Genomic DNA, 23,140 nt, shown 5'->3' on the forward strand with positions numbered 1-23,140 from the left:
ACTAGGTAGGTACTTCAATATAGACATTTTGATATTTGTGAATTCTATAAATCTGTCCGTTTTTTAAAATAAAACAATTTTGATTTTACATATTCTATCTTCTGTAAATGGTTCGATATTACCTAATCAATATATATATATATATATATATTTGTACTCATATACCACCCCCATATATGTATCATCATTTCATCATTTACAGCCATTCGCCATCCACTGCTGGATGAAGGCCTCTCCAACACGCTTCCACTCGTCTCTGTTTTGCGCAACACTCATCCATCTCATTCCGCACATTTTCCTAATTTCGTTCACCCATCTTCCTTGCGGTCTTCCTTTTACTCTTTTGCCTTCTCTCGGGTACCATTCAAGCACTTCTTTTGTCCATCTGTCGTCCATCCTCCTAGCTACGTGACCCGCCCATTGCCATTTCAATCTCTTCACTCTATTCACTATGTCCACTACCCTTGTCATATTTCTCACCCACGTGTTCCGCTTCCTGTCTTTCCTCGTTATGCCAAGCATACAGCGTTCCATACTTCTTTGAGTGCATTGGATTTTATTTTGCATCTTGGCGTTCAGTGTCCAAGTTTCACATCCATACGTCATCACTGGCAAAACGCATTGATCAAAGATCCTTTTCTTCAGGCAGAGTGGCATTTTTGATTTAAAAACAGCATTCATCCGTCCAAATGCACTCCACCCTAATTTCATACGTCTCTTTATCTCTTCATTTTTACTACCAGACATGTCAATTATTTGACCTAAATATAAATAACTATTTACTACTTCTACTGGTTTATCATCTAAGGGGATGCTATCAGGCATGCAATAACTATTGAACATTAGTTTAGTCTTATCTACGTTAATTTTTAATCCTACTTTTCTACTTTCCCTATCCAGCTGTGTTAGTCTGATAAGTAGGTCAGCTGAATCACGAGCTACTAAAACTATATCGTCTGCGAACCGAAGGTGACTCAAAAAGCGACCATTGATGCTTACTCCGGCTGTATCCCAATCCAATTTCCTGAAAACTCCCTCAAGCACCGCATTGAATAACTTGGGCGAGATTGTATCTCCTTGTCTTACTCCTTTTCCTATGCTAAATCTATCTGTACCTGAAAAAATTTTAACCGAAGCTGTGGCATTCTTATTTATTGCAGCTAACAGTCCCACATAGGGTTCCGGCACTCCCTGTGTTTTTAGAGCGTTAAGTACTGCATTATGACTAACTGTATCGAAGGCTTTCTCATAATCGACGAAACCTAGGCACAATGGCCGTTGATATTCGTTGGCGCGCTCGATTAGTTCGCCAACTACTTGGAGGTGGTCCATTGTGCTGAAATTTGCCCTAAACCCTGCCTGCTCTATAGGTTGGTTCTCGTCGAGGATATTCTTCAGCCTTTCTGTAATAACCTTCGTGAAGAGCTTGTAGACCGCTGAAAGTAGACTAATGGGTCGGTAGTTCTTGATATCGCTTTTGTCGCCTTTTTTGTGTATTAAAATGATAGTTGCGTTATTCCATCCTTCTGGTATAGCTTGGTTCTGGATGCATTTGCTGAAAAGCCTAGCTAAGATATTAATTAGGGGGGGGCCGCCACATTTTAGTAAGTCAATGGGAATATTATCTTCCCCTGGGGTTTTACCATTCTTTGCAGTTTTTAGCGCGGCCTCTACTTCGCTAGGCAATACTGCAGGAACCCTTTGGCCGTGTGTCGATTCCAGAGTGGGGAATTGGCCGTTGTCGTTCTCGTATAGTTTTGCATAGAACGTGTAAACTCTGTCTATGATTTCTTCTCTATTCCTAATTATTACTCCACTCTCTGATCTGATTGCGATCATTTGGTTTTTGCCTAAGAAAAGATCCTGTTTGCACTTTTTCAGGCTACGGTTATTCTTAATGGTATTTTCTATTAGCTTGCTATTAAAATCCCTGACATCCCTGACTATTCTCTTCTTAATTTCCTTATTTACTAGATTGTATTCTTGCTTATTATTATCCCTATCTAAATTCCTTTTATGCTTAATTAGGTTTTTTGTTTTCGCTGAAATTTTGCTTAATTTAATCTGTTTCCTGAATCCACCTAATTTCTTACCTGTTGAGGTTAGAACCGAACTAATTACAGTGTTCAATTCCTCGATGTCTGCTTCTGGGTTTAATTTCCCGTATCGATTTCCAAGTTCGAGTTCGAATTCCTTTTTCCTAGACCTTAGTTGAGCGAAATCTGGAGAGTTACTGCATCCTTTTATTAATTTCCTACGTTCGCAATTTATATTAATGGCCATCTTGGCACGGACTAATCTGTGATCGCTACCTATATCTACTTTACTTAAAACACTAACGTCTTTAACGGAGTGCAGGGCATTTGTTAGGATGAAATCGATCTCGTTTCTGTCTCCTTTAGGACTCTCCCAAGTCCACTTATTGTTGGTGTTTTTCCTGAAAAATGAATTAGTGATGAAGAGCCTGTTGTGTTCTGCGAATTCTATGAGGCGATCGCCTCTGTCGTTTCTTTGGCCGGTACCAAAATTGCCTACTGCTCTTTCTGTGTTTGCCTTTTGTCCTATTTTTGCGTTAAAGTCGCCCATGATTATTTTAAAGTGGTGGCGGCTATTATCGTATGCGCCCTGTAGTTTTTCGTAGAAGTCTTCTATTTCCTCGTCTGGGTGGCTAGATGTGGGGGCGTACACTTGGAAGATTTGACAAGTGTACCTGCTCGAGATTCTTAATACTACATAGCATATACGTTCCGATATGTCGTTTATTTCTATAATATTTCTTTCTATTCTCTTATTGATAAGAAACCCTACTCCTCCTATTCTACCATTTGGTAGCCCTCTCCAGTAGAGACAGTTACCACTTTTTAGGATTATTTGGTTTTCCTGTTTTCGTCTTACTTCGCTAAGTCCTACTAAATCCCATTTGATACTTTCTAGTTCATTCTCTAATGCAAGCACACTTCCTTCACTCGATAACGTTCTTACATTGTACGTGGCTAGATACAGGTTTCTATTAGCTAAGCTATCATCCATCGTCACTCTTACCTTGTTGGAGGTTTGGATATTATTTTTCTCGCATTTATCCAAGATGTGTTGAGAAAAAGGCGGTACTTGAGAGAGATTTCCATTCAAGGAGTGAGTTCTTACCGCCATAGACTCTTCTCTGTGGTCAGCTTTGACAGATAGTCATCCTAGGTATCACTTGGATCACTTATGAGTTATTACATGCCATTTTACAGGGTTACTTTGTAAGTGAAAGTAGTTAGTTATGATAATAATAGATTAGCAATTGTTATACTACTTTTTTACAGATCTTTTTTACAGATCTTTATCGTGAGACGCCTCTTTGGAGACAACGGATTTATATATGTGAGTGCGGTTTGCAATTTAATATTTTAATAATAACTTTAGTAAAGAATATAAAATTACACGAATTACTTTGATATAATTTAAATATGAAAAAGAACTGATAGACAGTTGGGAAACACCGTTTCTGTTTGCTATTATTCTATTAAGTAAAGTTCGTTAAAGATTTTTGGCTGGAAGCAATTATGTGGAAGATTTATTGCTTCTGTGGGACCGACTTGACTGGCGAAGGACCCTTTTTTTGTATTCAGGTAGGGAGATGTATCTCGTTTGACACCGATTTGACACAAAAATTAGCACAAAATTTTTCGAAATAACTGATATAAAACCGCTTTTTACGACCGATTTGCTGTTTATTTTTACACTTAAATTATACTAGGATGCAATTAGTAAAATAAGTGATTAGATGGTTAAGTTAAATTTCGTGCAATAGCCGGGTTTAAGCGAGTAATAGCGGGAAGAACGCAGAAGCACGTCTTCCCCGCATGACACGAAAGACCGAACTCCCATATATGTATATATGTACATATATATGGAGAAGGGCGAGAGAAGTGACGGTGTAGTTTAGTCATGTCATCTCGCTTGGAGTTTCGATTGGTAGAAGGCTGTGGTGTGGGTGTGGGTGTGGGTGTGCTGCGAACAATAAAAGTTCCGTGTTTAGATGACCAGTTATGAGTAGAGTACGATAATTGAACAATAAAGTGGTTATGAGGTGATGGTATGCACTGCATTTTGTTATGACAGAAGAAGCGGTATCACACCTTGTACCTGGGGAGCTGCCACATTAGATTGGCCATGTTTAAGCGGTTTATATTACAAATACCGAGCGAAGCCGGGTAAATAGAAAGATAATTGAATAAAGTAATGAGCCGAGCAAATGTCGTAAATATGTTCGCGACACGCTCTCTGAAATATCGACGACATCCCCCCAAGGCAATCCTAGGGGTACTGCCCGAGCTATGGAGGGGCGTCGTGTGGCTCGCCGATTGGTGAAAGATTGGAACACGCTGTATGTTTCCACGCCGTCAAATACCGCGGTATCAACCGCTAGTGTTAACGCTGCCAATAAGAGGATTGTAAAAATGAAATAGTTAGACTTGGTATTACTAATGTCAACATAAAAATGTCAGCTGACTGCTAAATATGTCAAAATATTCTGTAAAAGTCAATATTCTGGGCCTAGTAGTCCCTAATGGGCGGTCCTATATCAAAGCTACCAACATAAAATGTAACCAGATAATGTTCCATCAAATGAGAATTCTGTCTAATTGTCTCCAAATACGTTGACTTTCACATTCTTGTGAGACTTATTTGATTTGATTTAACCATATTTTTGTCATAGATTCCTTTCTATTTGTTTTTTTATGATATTGACATAGTGAATCTAAATTATTGAATGGTTGGCATCAATAATGTTATCTTTGTCGTTTGAAGTGACATTGCTGTCAGTGAGGAATATCACACTTCAGGTCAAGTATCACAATACAGAATGGAATGTCGATTATGTTTGTATTCTGCAGCAGCCCAGTCGTCTGTTTCCACCTACGATAACCTTGATTTGCTGGTGCAGCGTATCTGGAACTGCTGCCAGTTACAGGTCGATTCAACTCTTAAGTTATTATAAGACGTATACACATTAAGGAAATTATTGTTTTTTCTTTATTAATATTAAATTAATTAATTAATAGAGAAATTGTTTAATACATAAACGAAAAATGTACGATAAGTTTGGTTTTAATTAGTAAATCACAAAAGTTGTTCGCTATTAAAGTTTTCTAATTTATTTGTACATTTCGTCTTCAGGTGAAACAAAATGATGGATTGCCAGATACAATATGCCAATCGTGTGAATCCAATCTTAAAGTTTTCACCAGTTTCAAAAACATCTGTGTACATAATGATAAAATCCTGAGATTAAGATTATCCGAACGTTTGAATATCAAAACGGAAGAAGTAATACTAGATGATTTAAATTGGGAGAACGAGTTTAATGCTCATTCATCTGCATTCATTTACAACTACCCCATAATTGATGTTGAAGCTGCAGATAAAGAAATTCGCAATACAGAAAAATCACACAAATGCAAGACGTGTTTGAAGTCCTTATCTTCTTATTCCGAATTAAAGACACATATGTATACTCACTCAGTGGAAAAGCCACACAAATGTGAGCTGTGTTTGAAATCGTTTGCATTAAAATCTATCTTAGTGAGACATTTGAAAATTCCCACTGGAGATAGACCTTATAAATGCGATTTCTGTTAAAGTCATTTGTGATTCCATCGAAATTAAAGGAACATGTGAAGATTCACACTGGACATAAGCCATTGGATATTTTTTCAATTTTAATATGATGGAAATTGTTTTTTTTAAGGATTTTTGGATATAAACATACCCACTATATGAATAATAAATAAGAGGTTTTTATTTTTTGAATTTGCAAATTTTGAGGATTTAAGTGTTTAAAATCTTCAAAGTTTAAGTTAAATAATTAGTTATTATGTATGGATTATTAATGTTTATTTGTTTGCCCGCTATGTAAATCCCAGTTTTCAATAATAAATGTGGTTTGTGACTTAACGAGCGGATACCCACGAATTCCCACGTTGGGAAGCGCAGGTGGCGTACAGATGTCCTCCAGGAACACGTTCTAAAGGTAAACCGTGGACTGGAATGGAATATGTCGTTATCTGTCGTAGGAGTTCTCCTGGTTCTATGCTCCTCGAATCCCAGCCAGCTGTACGAGCTGGCGGGAGAAAAGCTGGATACCCGGTCACGAGGTCCTTCCTCTACGTAGACGGCTTCTGGATGTTCCGTTAACAGTGGCGTATGAAGACGGCGGGAGCTCCAGGAACTGTACAGCTACTACTAGGCTCAACTGGGGGTGGCTGAATGCTGGGCAGGAGATGTGATCTCGCGACTGCCTCAGGGGAAATTCTGGAGGGAAGAGAGGCATCTAGAACGGGATATATGTTTATAAAGGCTGATTAGAAGAGAGGACTTCTGTAATTGCACGCTTGGAAGCTACGTTCAGGGAGTGGGGGTAGCAGGATACCAACCTAACCTTTGGCATTGCTGCCAAATGAAGGGACGGTGAGGAAGGCGTAGTGTTACAGGTTATACTATCTAAATTCATTTTTTTGTAAAAGTTCTATAAGGGATGAACGAATGAGACGACTGGGATGTTGATGCACGTGCTTTATTTATGAAAGCCAGAGACGGAGTGGTGATAGCGTTCCGAACATGGCCGAGTTGGTCCCAACTCGCAGGATGGTAACCGAAACTCGACCATGTCGTAGAGCCGCCAGAGTTCCACTTCTTACGTTAAATTCAGCTAAAATATAATAAAAACATACATATGTATATAAAAATAGTAATTATAAACATAAATATTGTATTTACATACATATAATTCATGTCACGCTCAAAAAAATAATTAAATGGAATCTTAACATCCTTATTTCCATTTTCATTATATTTTTCTTTATATCTATACATATATGTATACTAAAAAATACTATAAAGGTACAAGTTTATTACAAGTATAGTATATTCGCGGGGAAGTGGGCTAGCTGCGCACTTTAGTGGAAGGGCTGGCAGAACTGACATCTGCATCTTTACTCTGAATTATATACTGGTTGAGTGATGTCATCCTATTTTCGGGAGCTCTAGGTTATCCTTTGTCTCCGAGTGACGAGAGCATGCTTCTGGAAGATTCTACAAGCATGGAGATCAGGTCATATCGTATTTATAAATCGAGTTGAATTGGGTCGATGCCCTTGAGTAGCGAAGATAATTCCAGACGAGTTTAGCGCTGCATGTTTGTACAGGAGCACGATGATGCCATCGTAAGACTTGTACAGTATTGTGAAATATATGATATAACTGATCTTGATTCGGGATAGCACAAGTTGTAGTATATTCCTACACGGGCAATTTTTTTTTCATTTATATTCTCCGTGGTGATTGATTTTTTTAGAAAAAAAGTCACATTGTTGAATAAATTGAAAGGTAAACGGATTATTTCCCACTTTACGATATACGATAGAATACGAATATCTGGCACTCGAGTTTTCGTTATTATTGTGATAGTTCGCGTGGGTAACTCTCGATGGATGGAATTTTCAGGTGACAGATGTTCCGTGATCGAGATTTTAGTGATATGTGCTAGATCACTTTGTGCAGAATAATCATCGAACCGAATTGAAAAGTGCCCGAATAGCTGGCCGCGAAAGACGATGTTATGAGCAACCGAACGACAAAAGCAACAGGTAGTGGCAGTGGCAAGTGGCGCTCGGTTGGAAAGTTGCAAGTCCAGTCGTGTCGGTGCGTTTGTGGCGTCCGGTCGCGGTCGTAGTCGCGTTACAGTGAGTGAGAGTTGAGAGTGAGCTGGTGCAGACGCAGACGCTGACGCAGACTCACTTAAAGAGCAAAGAACGAAACCAACAGCAGAAATGCCCTGCTCGGCGGTGACGTTGTCGTTGGCGACCATCACGGCCATCGTGGCTGTGGCTCTCATGGCGATCGCCTTCTCCACAGACAACTGGCTCTACGTTGAGGTCAAACGGACCAACATCCAGGTATGCATCAGCACATCCATCCACTCACTGCTTTCTTCTTTCAGCTCGACTCTCCGACCTCTTTCTTTCAAAACGGTTTTTGACAGCTCTTTCTGTTTCAAATTTAAATTTCTATTGACGCATTTGAATACATATTTAATTAAACAATTGAATTTGAATTTTTTCGTTGGTCGATTTTAATTGGAACGTTTCGTCACCGTAATATGTGTCTTTCAGTTACAAACAACACAATAATAATACGTGAGGTTTTCTTCTGGGAAATGGCTAAATACGGATATCTAAATCATTGTAACTGTCTTTAATATTTTCCATTCTAGAATTTTCAAAAACAAATTTATTCGAAAATCTTACATTTATGTGGAGTTCTACATATATATGTATATAATACAACGGGTTTTTTTTGAGTATTTTGCCAACTTTTATCTTTTTTTTTAAACTTGTCAAAACAAGGGCTTTGCGTTAATATTTATATATATGTATGAAAATTGAAAATACATATAATTTTACTCTTACAATTTATTTTCTACCCACATGACATGTTGTATCTTTCATTTTCGACTTCAAAATGGCCGCCAATCAACCCTTAAAATGGCCGTATTTTCCCCTCTTATCTTTACATTTATTGATATAAACTTTGACAGTTAAGAATGGAATCAATACATGAACTGTTTTGAAAAATACATCTGATACTACAAAAAAAAGAGGCTCCTTAGAGATTTGAAAATATGCTGTAAAAACACACTGTTTTTTTAAGACACTTTTAAACACAGCACCCATATACATGCTACACAGTACCAAAAATCACCCCCCCTGGAGTTTTTTTCGGGTATATTTTATTCATGCTTGACAGCAATCGACTACGATGAATCCCATATTTGAAGAAATGTAGGAGAAACATATGGACTCTGCACGTGCAACTACACCCGAATTCAGTTTGGGGTACACCCACTATCACAGCGTGGAGCCAATATTATTATTACTATTAATATTTATTAAATTAAAAAAAATGTTAAAACAATTTATTATAATTTTCGGGGTCTTTGGGGGAGGGGGCCATGGATCGGGGGCCCTAGGCTAGCGCCCAGTGCGCCTGTGCGATGATCTGCCATTGCTCAAAGGAATCATCTTTCGGGATGAGATCATATAGAACAATGAGATTAATTACCCCATGTAAGATCCACAATTTCCTATGTAAGCACATTTTATATAAGAACTCCAACAAACTTATCAGCGGCTGCAAAAGACGAGAAGAAGACGGCCAGCCAGTGGTTCTGAAGTCCAATATTTATGACGAAACACAGTCAAGTGGAGTTCTAAAACAACGAAGAAGTGTTATATTGTGGTTGTCGAGGCCGCATTCTTGCGTGCTTTCACGTCTAGAGACCGGTATAGGCCGATACCCCCTCGCTCATTCGCCAAGACCTCTCTATTCAATTCGGCCTTTTTTATGTTGATATTAATTCATTATTTATTAATTAATAACATACACATATATATATATATATATATATATATATATATATATATATATATATATATATATATATATATATATATATATATCATCATCATCATCATCATCATTTACAGCCATTCGCCATCCACTGCTGGATGAAGGCCTCTCCAACACGCTTCCACTCGTCTCTGTTTTGCGCAACACTCATCCATCTCATTCCGCACATTTTCCTAATTTCGTTCACCCATCTTCCTTGCGTTCTCTCGGGTACCATTCAAGCACTTCTTTTGTCCACCTGTCGTCCATCCTCCTAGCTACGTGACCCGCCCATTGCCATTTCAATCTCTTCACTCTATTCACTATGTCCACTACCCTTGTCATATTTCTCACCCACGTGTTCCGCTTCCTGTCTTTCCTCGTTATGCCAAGCATACAGCGTTCCATACTTCTTTGAGTGCATTGGATTTTATTTTGCATCTTGGCGTTCAGTGTCCAAGTTTCACATCCATACGTCATCACTGGCAAAACGCATTGATCAAAGATCCTTTTCTTCAGGCAGAGTGGCATTTTTGATTTAAAAACAGCATTCATCCGTCCAAATGCACTCCACCCTAATTTCATACGTCTCTTTATCTCTTCATTTTTACTACCAGACATGTCAATTATTTGACCTAAATATAAATAACTATTTACTACTTCTACTGGTTTATCATCTAAGGGGATGCTATCAGGCATGCAATAACTATTGAACATTAGTTTAGTCTTATCTACGTTAATTTTTAATCCTACTTTTCTACTTTCCCTATCCAGCTGTGTTAGTCTGATAAGTAGGTCAGCTGAATCACGAGCTACTAAAACTATATCGTCTGCGAACCGAAGGTGACTCAAAAAGCGACCATTGATGTTTACTCCGGCTGTATCCCAATCCAATTTCCTGAAAACTCCCTCAAGCACCGCATTGAATAACTTGGGCGAGATTGTATCTCCTTGTCTTACTCCTTTTCCTATGCTAAATCTATCTGTACCTGAAAAAATTTTAACCGAAGCTGTGGCATTCTTATATATTGCAGCTAACAGTCCCACATAGGGTTCCGGCACTCCCTGTGTTTTTAGAGCGTTAAGTACTGCATTATGACTAACTGTATCGAAGGCTTTCTCATAATCGACGAAACCTAGGCACAATGGCCGTTGATATTCGTTGGCGCGCTCGATTAGTTCGCCAACTACTTGGAGGTGGTCCATTGTGCTGAAATTTGCCCTAAACCCTGCCTGCTCTATAGGTTGGTTCTCGTCGAGGATATTCTTCAGCCTTTCTGTAATAACCTTCGTGAAGAGCTTGTAGACCGCTGAAAGTAGACTAATGGGTCGGTAGTTCTTGATATCGCTTTTGTCGCCTTTTTTGTGTATTAAAATGATAGTTGCGTTATTCAATCCTTCTGGTATAGCTTGGTTCTGGATGCATTTGCTGAAAAGCCTAGCTAAGATATTAATTAGGGGGGGGCCGCCACATTTTAGTAAGTCAATGGGAATATTATCTTCCCCTGGGGTTTTACCATTCTTTGCAGTTTTTAGCGCGGCCTCTACTTCGCTAGGCAATACTGCAGGAACCCTTTGGCCGTGTGTCGATGTGTGTCGATTCCAGAGTGGGGAATTGGCCGTTGTCGTTCTCGTATAGTTTTGCATAGAACGTGTAAACTCTGTCTATGATTTCTTCTCTATTCCTAATTATTACTCCGCTCTCTGATCTGATTGCGATCATTTGGTTTTTGCCTAAGAAAAGATCCTGTTTGCACTTTTTCAGGCTACGGTTATTCTTAATGGTATTTTCTATTAGCTTGCTATTAAAATCCCTGACATCCCTGACTATTCTCTTCTTAATTTCCTTATTTACTAGATTGTATTCTTGCTTATTATTATCCCTATCTAAATTCCTTTTATGCTTAATTAGGTTTTTTGTTTCCGCTGAAATTTTGCTTAATTTAATCTGTTTCCTGAATCCACCTAATTTCTTACCTGTTGAGGTTAGAACCGAACTAATTACAGTGTTCAATTCCTCGATGTCTGCTTCTGGGTTTAATTTCCCGTATCGATTTCCAAGTTCGAGTTCGAATTCCTTTTTCCTAGACCTTAGTTGAGCGAAATCTGGAGAGTTACTGCATCCTTTTATTAATTTCCTACGTTCGCAATTTATATTAATGGCCATCTTGGCACGGACTAATCTGTGATCGCTACCTATATCTACTTTACTTAAAACACTAACGTCTTTAACGGAGTGCAGGGCATTTGTTAGGATGAAATCGATCTCGTTTCTGTCTCCTTTAGGACTCTCCCAAGTCCACTTATTGTTGGTGTTTTTCCTGAAAAATGAATTAGTGATGAAGAGCCTGTTGTGTTCTGCGAATTCTATGAGGCGATCGCCTCTGTCGTTTCTTTGGCCGGTACCAAAATTGCCTACTGCTCTTTCTGTGTTTGCCTTTTGTCCTATTTTTGCGTTAAAGTCGCCCATGATTATTTTAAAGTGGTGGCGGCTATTATCGTATGCGCCCTGTAGTTTTTCGTAGAAGTCTTCTATTTCCTCGTCTGGGTGGCTAGATGTGGGGGCGTACACTTGGAAGATTTGACAAGTGTACCTGCTCGAGATTCTTAATACTACATAGCATATACGTTCCGATATGTCGTTTATTTCTATAATATTTCTTTCTATTCTCTTATTGATAAGAAACCCTACTCCTCCTATTCTACCATTTGGTAGCCCTCTCCAGTAGAGACAGTTACCACTTTTTAGGATTATTTGGTTTTCCTGTTTTCGTCTTACTTCGCTAAGTCCTACTAAATCCCATTTGATACTTTCTAGTTCATTCTCTAATGCAAGCACACTTCCTTCACTCGATAACGTTCTTACATTGTACGTGGCTAGATACAGGTTTCTATTAGCTAAGCTATCATCCATCGTCACTCTTACCTTGTTGGAGGTTTGGATATTATTTTTCTCGCATTTATCCAAGATGTGTTGAGAAAAAGGCGGTACTTGAGAGAGATTTCCATTCAAGGAGTGAGTTCTTACCGCCATAGACTCTTCTCTGTGGTCAGCTTTGACAGATAGTCATCCTAGGTATCACTTGGATCACTTATGAGTTATTACATGCCATTTTACAGGGTTACTTTGTAAGTGAAAGTAGTTAGTTATGATAATAATAGATTAGCAATTGTTATACTACTTTTTTACAGATCTTTTTTACAGATCTTTATCGTGAGACGCCTCTTTGGAGACAACGGATTTATATATGTGAGTGCGGTTTGCAATTTAATATTTTAATAATAACTTTAGTAAAGAATATAAAATTACACGAATTACTTTAATATAATTTAAATATGAAAAAGAACTGATAGACAGTTGGGAAACACCGTTTCTGTTTGCTATTATTCTATTAAGTAAAGTTCGTTAAAGATTTTTGGCTGGAAGCAATTATGTGGAAGATTTATTGCTTCTGTGGGACCGACTTGACTGGCGAAGGACCCTTTTTTTGTATTCAGGTAGGGAGATGTATCTCGTTTGACACCGATTTGACACAAAAATTAGCACAAAATTTTTCGAAATAACTGATATAAAACCGCTTTTTACGACCGATTTGCTGTTTATTTTTACACTTAAATTATACTAGGATGCAATTAGTAAAATAAGTGATTAGATGGTTAAGTTAAATTTCGTGCAATAGCCGGGTTTAAGCGAGTAATAGCGGGAAGAACGCAGAAGCACGTCTTCCCCGCATGACACGAAACACCGAACTCTCATATATATATATATATATATATATATATATATATATATATATATATATATATATATATATATATATATATATATATATATATATATATATATATATATATATATATATATATATATATATATATATATATATATATATATATATATATATATATATATATATATATATATATATATATATATATATATATATATATATATATATATATATATATATATATATATATATATATATATATATATATATATATATATATATATATATATATATATATATATATATATATATATATATATATATATATATATATATATATATATATATATATATATATATATATATATATATATATATATATATATATATATATATATATATATATATATATATATATATATATATATATATATATATATATATATATATATATATATATATATATATATATATATATATATATATATATATATATATATATATATATATATATATATATATATATATATATATATATATATATATATATATATATATATATATATATATATATATATATATATATATATATATATATATATATATATATATATATATATATATATATATATATATATATATATATATATATATATATATATATATATATATATATATATATATATATATATATATATATATATATATATATATATATATATATATATATATATATATATATATATATATATATATATATATATATATATATATATATATATATATATATATATATATATATATATATATATATATATATATATATATATATATATATATATATATATATATATATATATATATATATATATATATATATATATATATATATATATATATATATATATATATATATATATATATATATATATATATATATATATATATATATATATATATATATATATATATATATATATATATATATATATATATATATATATATATATATATATATATATATATATATATATATATATATATATATATATATATATATATATATATATATATATATATATATATATATATATATATATATATATATATATATATATATATATATATATATATATATATATATATATATATATATATATATATATATATATATATATATATATATATATATATATATATATATATATATATATATATATATATATATATATATATATATATATATATATATATATATATATTCTAAATTGCGGCCATCGTCCGTTTAATTAAAAATTTTGCATCGCGTGATATCTCATCGAGAATCGCAAATATGGAAAACTTGCTCTGAATAATAATATGTACTCAAATGCGCATTTGCGAAACTAACGACTGGAAAATTCGATATTATTGGGAATATTTTAATATTACGGAACGCATGCATAATTTTACTAATTATTAATTCTCTAGATTCTAGAGAACTGAATTCTGAGGTACGCGCCGCAAACTGGTTTCGCGAGTGTTTTCAATGTACTTAGCAATTAGTACTTATTAGTTAGAAAGAAACTGAAAAAAAAGCGAGTTTTTGCCTCGATTGAGAAGAATGTCCAGTCCAGTAAATAGCTCATATTCTGTATATATACATATTAGTATATATAGTAGTTTTTAATTTAACTGTTTTTTTATAGCAGTATTGATTCGATCGAAGCCGTTGCGATAACTCAGATGCTTGCAACCTCCGATCGTAAAAAGCAATCAAGTTCGATTTAACTCGAACGAACGATTTAAATGCATTTTCCGTTTGCTTGCCCGCTCATGTAAATCGTGACGAACATAGTGTAGCTGATATAGATCGTCGGACACTTCAATATGCGAAAACAAGACTAGTACATACATAATATATGAGAATATTCCGTGTGAAAAATGTAAATTCGCACACGGCGAAGTCGTCAATGAAAGCGTCGAGTTTGAACAACGAAGACAATATGGCGAAACGAATGTGTACGAAATCAATCAACATCCGATTAGCATACATAATCCCGTAAATTAAATGCTGAAAATTTACATACATGCTGTTGTGTACTTTTTTCGCCTATTATATGTAGTTTCACGGCCAAACATTCACGTAGGTACATATGTTAAAAAAAATCACCAACATTGGGCAATCAATAATGGTCTATTTACAAACTGTGTGACAACTTCCGTCAATACTTATTCATGGGTAGGTGTAAACTGTGCATTATGTAGCTGCAAATAGAAACGTTATCGATGCAGAAAATCATATGTACCTATGTACATATACCTACCTGACCTCGATTCTACTTACAATTGTTTCCGAAGTTGCATACACTTTCCTCGTAGGCTGACCGGTTAATCGGACTACGCTATGATTCATTTTTTCATGATTTTATGAAGCGCTGTAAATTAGTCCCTAAAACTTTTCCGTACTCCTTGTATGTACATATGTACTAAGATTCGGCTCATAGTGATTGATTGGCTGCTTAGGTAAAAAATATAACAATATTGTAGTGTAAAATGGTGCTTTTGTTTACCATTAATCGATAGCAGATTATGGCTTTAATTTTAGTTTAAAATTATCATTTACATATATTAGAGAAATTCTCAAACAAATCATATTACCATAAGGATACACGTTTTTATTTTTAGATAGTTTTGCACGTGTAAAAAAACGCTAGCACGCCTGATCTATGCTATGATCCATACCACAGCTCGTACACCCAGCAGTGTTTCTGGTGATATTTTATCCTTATATTGACATATGTTTGACTGATTTAGAATGGTGATTCCAATATTTGAAGCTATGTAGGAGAAACTTATCGAAATAATAAGATCGTACGAATTAGCAATGACCTGAAGATACGCCTTTCACAGTTGGAGTCTATCCTAAGCAAGCCGGTCCGTACGATTTAGTGTGTCTGCGCTCTTGGCAATGTCATGATCTCTTTTAATGCTTTCACAGTTTATATTATACTAGTGGTGCTACCCGGCTTCGCTCGGTACATCTTCATTTGTTTTTTTATTAAATTTATTTGAATCGAAAAAAAATAATATTATTTAACGACCGACCAGTTACAAACGTCTTTGACCAATCTAGTCAATCAGAAACGAATTGCAGACGCCGTTTCGGTTATATATATACGATTTTATTTATAAGATAATACAAGAATTCGATTATAAATCGAATCGAGTGTCGGTGCGGGGCTGTGGAATAGGTTTGAGTAATTAAAGACAATTTGTAGAAACATATTGTTTGTGTTGTGTAGGAAGTGTGACAATAATTATTCAAAAAAATGATGAAAAGCCGTGCGAACGAACGTCTTGCATTATTATTTATCATCATCGGCGTCGTCATCATGAGAACTGGGTTTCGAAATGGAAGCAATTCTTTGAGTGGAAAATTCCACTCGCCATTATAATTATACTTACCTTTAACATTATATGTATGTATGTATATATATAAATAATCGTGTCGAATTTGACTTTGTCCGCTCGATTAGAAAACTGTCGATCAAAACTTGTGGATTCCACTACTGTTTATACATACCTACTCGCTATCTACTTTCACTGGCATCGGATCAAGTGTGTTTACCCGTCGTACTTTTTATTTATTTAATTTTTTTGTTCCTTTCCAACTTGACATTTTCTCTTTGGCGGTCGATCGCTTGTAAAAGTACATAGATGGGTAGGTATGCGTTGATAATTTCGACTGATCGAAGATGAGATATTATTATGGCTTGTTAACTGTTGTCTGATAACCGCAAGATTTAATACGTGACTTGGGGGAATTTAGGTTGCTTCGACGTTTTAGTCCGTTGTTCGATTGTAGTACAGTGGTACAAAATTTTTGACCTATTTATTGTATAGTAAACTGGACGGAATTGTTATAATGATACACCTCATATACCTCAAAATACATGGTTTATATTGGATGAATAATAGGAATCGCATATTTAGAGGTTAACACCAAAGCTCATCGGACAAGGCCTGTTGCCAAATTAGCTGAAATGAGGCATAGGCGTGTTTCATCCAATCATTGAAATTTTAAATGATGTATCTATGTGTTACAGTCCAAGTATAAATTTCGTTTGTTTGTGAACATACTTTTTTGTTCACATACGAACCAATCTGGCTTGTTATAGTGTATACAAACGAACTAGTTTGTCCATGCATAAACTAACTATTAGGCATAAGTTTAAATACTCTTTATCTTGTATCTCATCTTCTTTGTTCATATATCTATGCTTACCCTGGGTTGCAATATTTAAGTTTTGATAGCTAAAAGTTTCATGCGACACCTGGTAAGTCTATTTGATGATAGCTTTTAACAGTTAGCACTTAAGCTAAAACCAATAAATAGTTCGTGTATGAATGAACAAACTAGTATTTTCATGAATGATTTTGATTTTTAAATGCTTTTTATTATTACTAAATTATGTTAACAATACATCTTATAATCTATTTTAATAGCTACTGATCTATTTTATATTTTCTATTTTATAATTTTAATTTAATTTTGTTAGTAATCATAGTATTATATTATTCTAATGTTAATGTACAGCATAATAGAAAAAAAGAGCTCAAAATCCTATTTGCAATTCTTATAAATGCGGATAATACACCTAATACATAATATTAATTAAAAACTCTAAAGTCGATGATCTAAAGCAGATTGTGTTTAGGTAATCTGTGTATTTTCATGAATTAACTGGATTGAACACTTGGACTGTAACGTATGCAGTTATTTTATTTTAAAAAATCAATACCACAGAGACTTGACAGGTTGCCCCAAAGCGTCAATGTGATTTTAATACAAATAATAAAAATCATAAAAATTACAAAAAAAAACATCATAAAAAAAATAATAAAAATCATAAATAAAAAAAAACATAAGAAAATAATAAAAATCATAAATAAAAAAAAACATCATAAAAAAATAATAAAAATCAAGTAAAAAATATGTACACAAAATAAAAACAAAGAAATAAGATTGAAAAATTTATATCGTGCTATTTAGGATGTGTTCCACCAACTCAACATAACTGGCATCGAATAGGTCCAAGTATTGTGCCAGTAAGTTAAGGAGTCGAACAGCTCTCGAGAGGGGGGAGTTCATGAGCACGTTTGATTTAGCCCTAATTGGTAAAAATATATCATGTTTTCTTAAAACTCTACGATTTTCCGGGGCCCAGAATTTTAGTTTCTCCAGGATAGTGGGATTGTGAATCTCTCCTCTAAGTTATTTTACGAAATGTTTCCCAAGAAATAAATCTCTTCTCTTTGCCAGGGAGTTGAAACCCAAAGATCCCAAGACAAAGGCACTAGGGAACAGATATGGATAAAATCCAAATGTCTTCAGATATAAAAATCTAAGGAATTTCCTTTGGACTCGTTCCAACATTAGAGAGTAACGAAGTTGATAGGGAGACCATATAATGGAGCCAAACTCGAGCACACTGCGAACTAATGTACAATATAAGAGACGAATGGCAGTGAGCCCTAGTTCAGACGAATTACGGATTACGAATCCAAGGATTTTTGTTGCCCTATCACAGATATTCTCAATGTGAATGTTGAAACTCCAACTATTTTCGAAGACTATTCCCAGATCAGATATAAATAATTCTCTCTGAAGAAGAGAATCATGAAATTTATACGGATATTTAATAGGAGAACGAGAACGAGAGTAAGAAATGACCCGACACTTTAGGATATTGAAGGGAAGTTTATTAACATTAGCCCATTCATAAATAGAATTCAAATCCTCTTGCAAATAAAGAGCGTCAGGTAAATCAATTATTCTCTTATAGATTTTTAAGTCATCCGCATATAATAAAAATTTAGAATGGTGAATAGAAGATTGAATATCGTTGATAAATATTAGGAATAATAAAGGGCCAAGATTTGATCCTTGGGGAATCCCAGAAGTGGCAACATACTCATAAGAAAAGCAACTCCCAAACTTAACGAATTGACGTCGATCCTGTAAATAAGAAATAAAAAGACCAACAAGATTATAAGTAAATCCAATAAAACTTAATTTACTAACCAAAATTTTATGATCAACTTTATCAAACGCCTTCTCAAAATCAGTATATATTACATCCATTTGATTATTACAATCCAAAGTGCTGGTTATGTCATTAGAGAAACATAACAAGTTGGTAATAGCTGATCTGGCCGGACGAAAGCCATGCTGCTGATCAATGAGCATACTTTGAAAGTGATTAAAAATGTATCTGTGTAATATTACCTCAAACATTTTGGCTGGCGCTGACAAGATAGTTATTGGTCTGTAGTTCCTTACACAAGATTTATCGTCCTTCTTATGAATAGGAGTTACTTTAGAGCATTTCCATAAATTGGGGAATGAAGAGTTCCTTAGAATTAAATTAAAAATGAATTTTAAAGGTTCTAAGAGACTAACCTCACATCCTTTTAGGATGTAATTAGGGATGGAGTCAGGACCGGAAGAATAAATATTTTTTAACTTTAGAAAGCCATATTTCAGATCGGAAGAGTCAAGATGATTAATCGCTAAAGTGGGGAAAGTAAATTCCGAGTCATCGGTAGGTTCCATGGAATCAGTAGGATTATTGAAAACTGATTTAAAAAAGTCGGCAAATCCATTAGCAATGTTTTGATCACCCTCTAACAATCCAGAATCATTGTACATAATGGTCGACTTTACACGATTTACACGTTTAGAATTGATGAAGTTCCAGAATTTCTTAGGGTTTTTAACTATGGAACTTTCACAATCAGCTACATAAACATTATATGCATTATTAATTAATTTCTTAATTTCCGTACGTAAAATACGGAAATTATTTAAGATAAGAGGATTGCTCGATTTCTTCCAGAGTTTATGTGTTTGATATTTACTTTTTAAGAGATTAATAATTTCTTTAGTAAACCAAGGCGGATAAATCCTTTTACTCGTCACTAATCCTTTCAACCGAAAACAATCATTAAAAATAGAATATATAATGTCATAGAAATTAGAGAGGGCCAAATTAACATCTTTGCACTCATAAACTCGCTCCCATTGACAATTACAAAGAATATCATTTAAATATTTGAAATCAACATTTGTAAATAACCATCCATTTAGGACAGAGGTATTAAGACAGTTATTTATTAAACGAAGTGAGGAATAAGTTATAGTTAATTTTAAATGAATATCAAGAGCAGGATGATAGCTGTCTTCAGGAACCAAGGAATCAACTGAATTTGAAATAATAATATTCTGACAATCTAAATTTGTTAATAGAAAATCCAACATGGAATTATTAAAATAGTTTCGAATAGTATTAATTTGTTTTAAGTTGAATAAAGATATAAAAAAATTAAGGTCATCAGGAAAACAGTTAGAAGAATTCAGATTAAAATCTCCAGATATAAAAATGCGACCATTACTAAAATGTGAATAATTAGATATAATTAAATCAAAAAATCGCTTATAAATATTTGGTGGAGATCTTGGTGGAAAATAAATAGTACATATGTATATAAAAAAAGGAATGTTAACAAATCTTAGTTTTAGCCATACACATTCATGAATGTCCTCAAGATGACTAAGTCTTTCAACCGAAATAATATTTGTATTTTTAACTGCTAGAAGAACACCACCACCTCTGGCAGATCTATCATGGCGATATATATTGAAACTGCTGTCAAGTACTTCGGCATCATGTACAGATGAGTTTAGCCATGTTTCAGTAATAGCAAGGACGTCAATAGATCTAGAAGCGGCGTTGTTGTAGAATTCCTTGAGTTTTGTATTTAAACCCCGCACATTTTGATAATAAAGTTTAATGTTACGGGTCACGGGTTTGGGCAATCGGTTTCGAAGAGATTTTTTTGAGAAATAACCATTCTCTTATGCCAGTACCCATAGGCCAAAATTCAGGATTGATAATTATATTAAAAGTTTCAGTATCTACACTAATTTTAAATGACGAGCACATGTCAGTTTTAGCAACCTGAGAAACGTTGATTCTTTTATTTTTAATTTTATTTAATATGAACTGTTTCACAGTATCACAAGTGCAGTTATTTGCCAAATTAAAAACGTGTACATTCTTCAATTTCGGAATAGTGGCCACCTGTAAAGTTTTATCAGGTGCTCCAGATCCACGAGTGTATGGCAGTCTCCCGGAAGAAGTCCCAGCGACCTGACTGAACGAATTTGAAGGATCTACAGTAGAAGCAGAAGCAGGAGCACAAGAGATAGGAACATAATCAGATGTTGAAGCAGAAGCTGATGTAAGTGTAGCTGAAGATGAAGATGGCAGAGGTGAAGCAGTAGAAGATAGCGCTGCGACCTGACTGTAAGATTTCGCAGGTTTTATAGGAGAAGGAGGAGAAGCAGAAACAGAAACAGTAGAAGCAGAAACAGTAGCACACCCAGGAGTAGATGCTGAAGCTAAAGCAGACGCGAGTGAAGTTGAAGCTGAATAAGGCGGAGGTGAAACGGTAGAGGATGCCGCTATAACGTCATACGGGCATCTGACAGGTGTTTGTTTATGTACTGTAGTATTGTTACATTCAGTTGACAGTGTGGAGAGTTCTCGTAATGTTACCTCGCCCGATTGCAGAGTTGTAGGTTCAACAAAAACAGCTGGAGCCAGAGCTGCTGGAAAGGGACGACACATCATCCTCTTTATTTCACCGACATCAGTGTGGATAGTCTGGAGGGACTCCACAGCGATTTTTAGCGAGGCCATGTTATTAAAAGCGACGCGTGCGATGGATACTATATTTTTAATTTCGTCGCTGATGTATCGCACCCTGTCCTTGGTAAGGACATTGGCACCAGATCCTTTTTTTGAAAGGTCCGCGAGTATTCTCTGGCTTATAGTAACAATATCCTCCATGGTAGAATGCGAACGATTTAACACGTCCAGACACAACGATAGCACACGATATATGCACTTATGTATTTAAGTTCAATAGTTGCAAGCATCCTGTTTGGTTTTTTGTGATTTTTTCCGAGTTAAACCACAGATCCCCAATCATGTAATGTGATTGTTTGTATAATGTGAATTTAAATGCAGAAAATCAATCATTCAAGTTTGAAAGTGTAATGGTATTGCTTTGTTGTCATTCAAGTCGTTCATTGATTTGCGTATAAATTAATGAAGCAATGAACCGTACGTTCACTCGGACAATGGATGTGTTTTGTATTTACCTATACCTACCTACGTATGTATGTAATGTTGGAAACTTTCTTCAATTGTTGGCTGAATAGTAAATAATTGACGCTTTTTGTCCATTTACATGCATGTGTGGTAGGTGCATATGTATGTATGTATGCATGAATGTACATATTCGTTTCAGATAAGTCGACGTAATTGTGTACGTTGGAGTTCCCTTGACTCGGAAATTAATTGAGCAATTTCATATCGTACAAATTAAATTTCAGATTGATGCTTACTTGCGGTTTATTATTTTATGCTCCGTCGTTAAATAATTGCAATCATCTCTGCGTATTTTTGCGCCGGTCATCCAAACGCAGGTTTTTCGCTTGACCGCTCGTTTGTGTCACCGGTGATTATTATTTTGTTTTTATCTCGTTTTTTTATCATCGTTTAAATTTCACAATTGCAGTGAAATCGTCTCCGCGTTGTCATTGAAAGATACGAAAACGTGACAATGTTTATCATTGAACTTAGAAATCAAACGAGCCACGCTAAAATTTGAAAGTACATACATCCTACTGCATTACCATTTATTTAGGTGTATTAATTTACGATTTGGAAATGATGCCTACATACAGATGTCTCGTCGGTCACAGTTTATGCACAAACAATATTGTACGTTTGTTTTCTATGATAATGATGATGAGCCTAGTCTTCCGCGACACGGTGTCGTCTGATCGCGCGTGCTTCCTCCTTTTGTCTCGCGAAGAATCATCGTTCGTCTCCCTCGTCATCCGTGGCGAATCTAGCGCC

At 34.8% G+C, this 23,140-nt stretch overlaps 2 protein-coding genes across 5 annotated transcripts in view; both read left to right on the plus strand.

Annotated features, from left to right (window-relative positions):
- Nucleotides 1-4,786: 4,786 nt before the first annotated feature.
- LOC143921326 (uncharacterized) lies at nucleotides 4,787-5,941 on the plus strand. Its single transcript, XM_077444574.1, has 2 exons — nucleotides 4,787-4,960; nucleotides 5,167-5,941. The coding sequence occupies exons 1-2, from the start codon at nucleotides 4,853-4,855 to the stop codon at nucleotides 5,626-5,628; spliced, it is 570 nt and encodes a 189-aa protein (XP_077300700.1). The 5' UTR covers nucleotides 4,787-4,852; the 3' UTR covers nucleotides 5,629-5,941.
- Nucleotides 5,942-7,642: 1,701 nt separating this feature from the next.
- The window catches only part of LOC143921067 (uncharacterized), a 54,746-nt gene continuing 39,248 nt past the window's right edge, over nucleotides 7,643-23,140 (plus strand). For 3 of the 4 annotated variants that reach the window (XM_077444189.1, XM_077444188.1, XM_077444191.1), the window contains exon 1: nucleotides 7,643-7,943. In XM_077444189.1, the coding sequence (XP_077300315.1) occupies nucleotides 7,818-7,943 (126 nt within the window). In that variant the 5' untranslated portion in view covers nucleotides 7,643-7,817. The remainder of the gene's footprint in view (nucleotides 7,944-23,140) is intronic. The other variant, XM_077444190.1, reaches the window with a different exon arrangement.

Source organism: Arctopsyche grandis, chromosome 13 (genome assembly GCF_051622035.1).
Source record: "Arctopsyche grandis isolate Sample6627 chromosome 13, ASM5162203v2, whole genome shotgun sequence".
Taxonomy (NCBI): domain Eukaryota; kingdom Metazoa; phylum Arthropoda; class Insecta; order Trichoptera; family Hydropsychidae; genus Arctopsyche; species Arctopsyche grandis.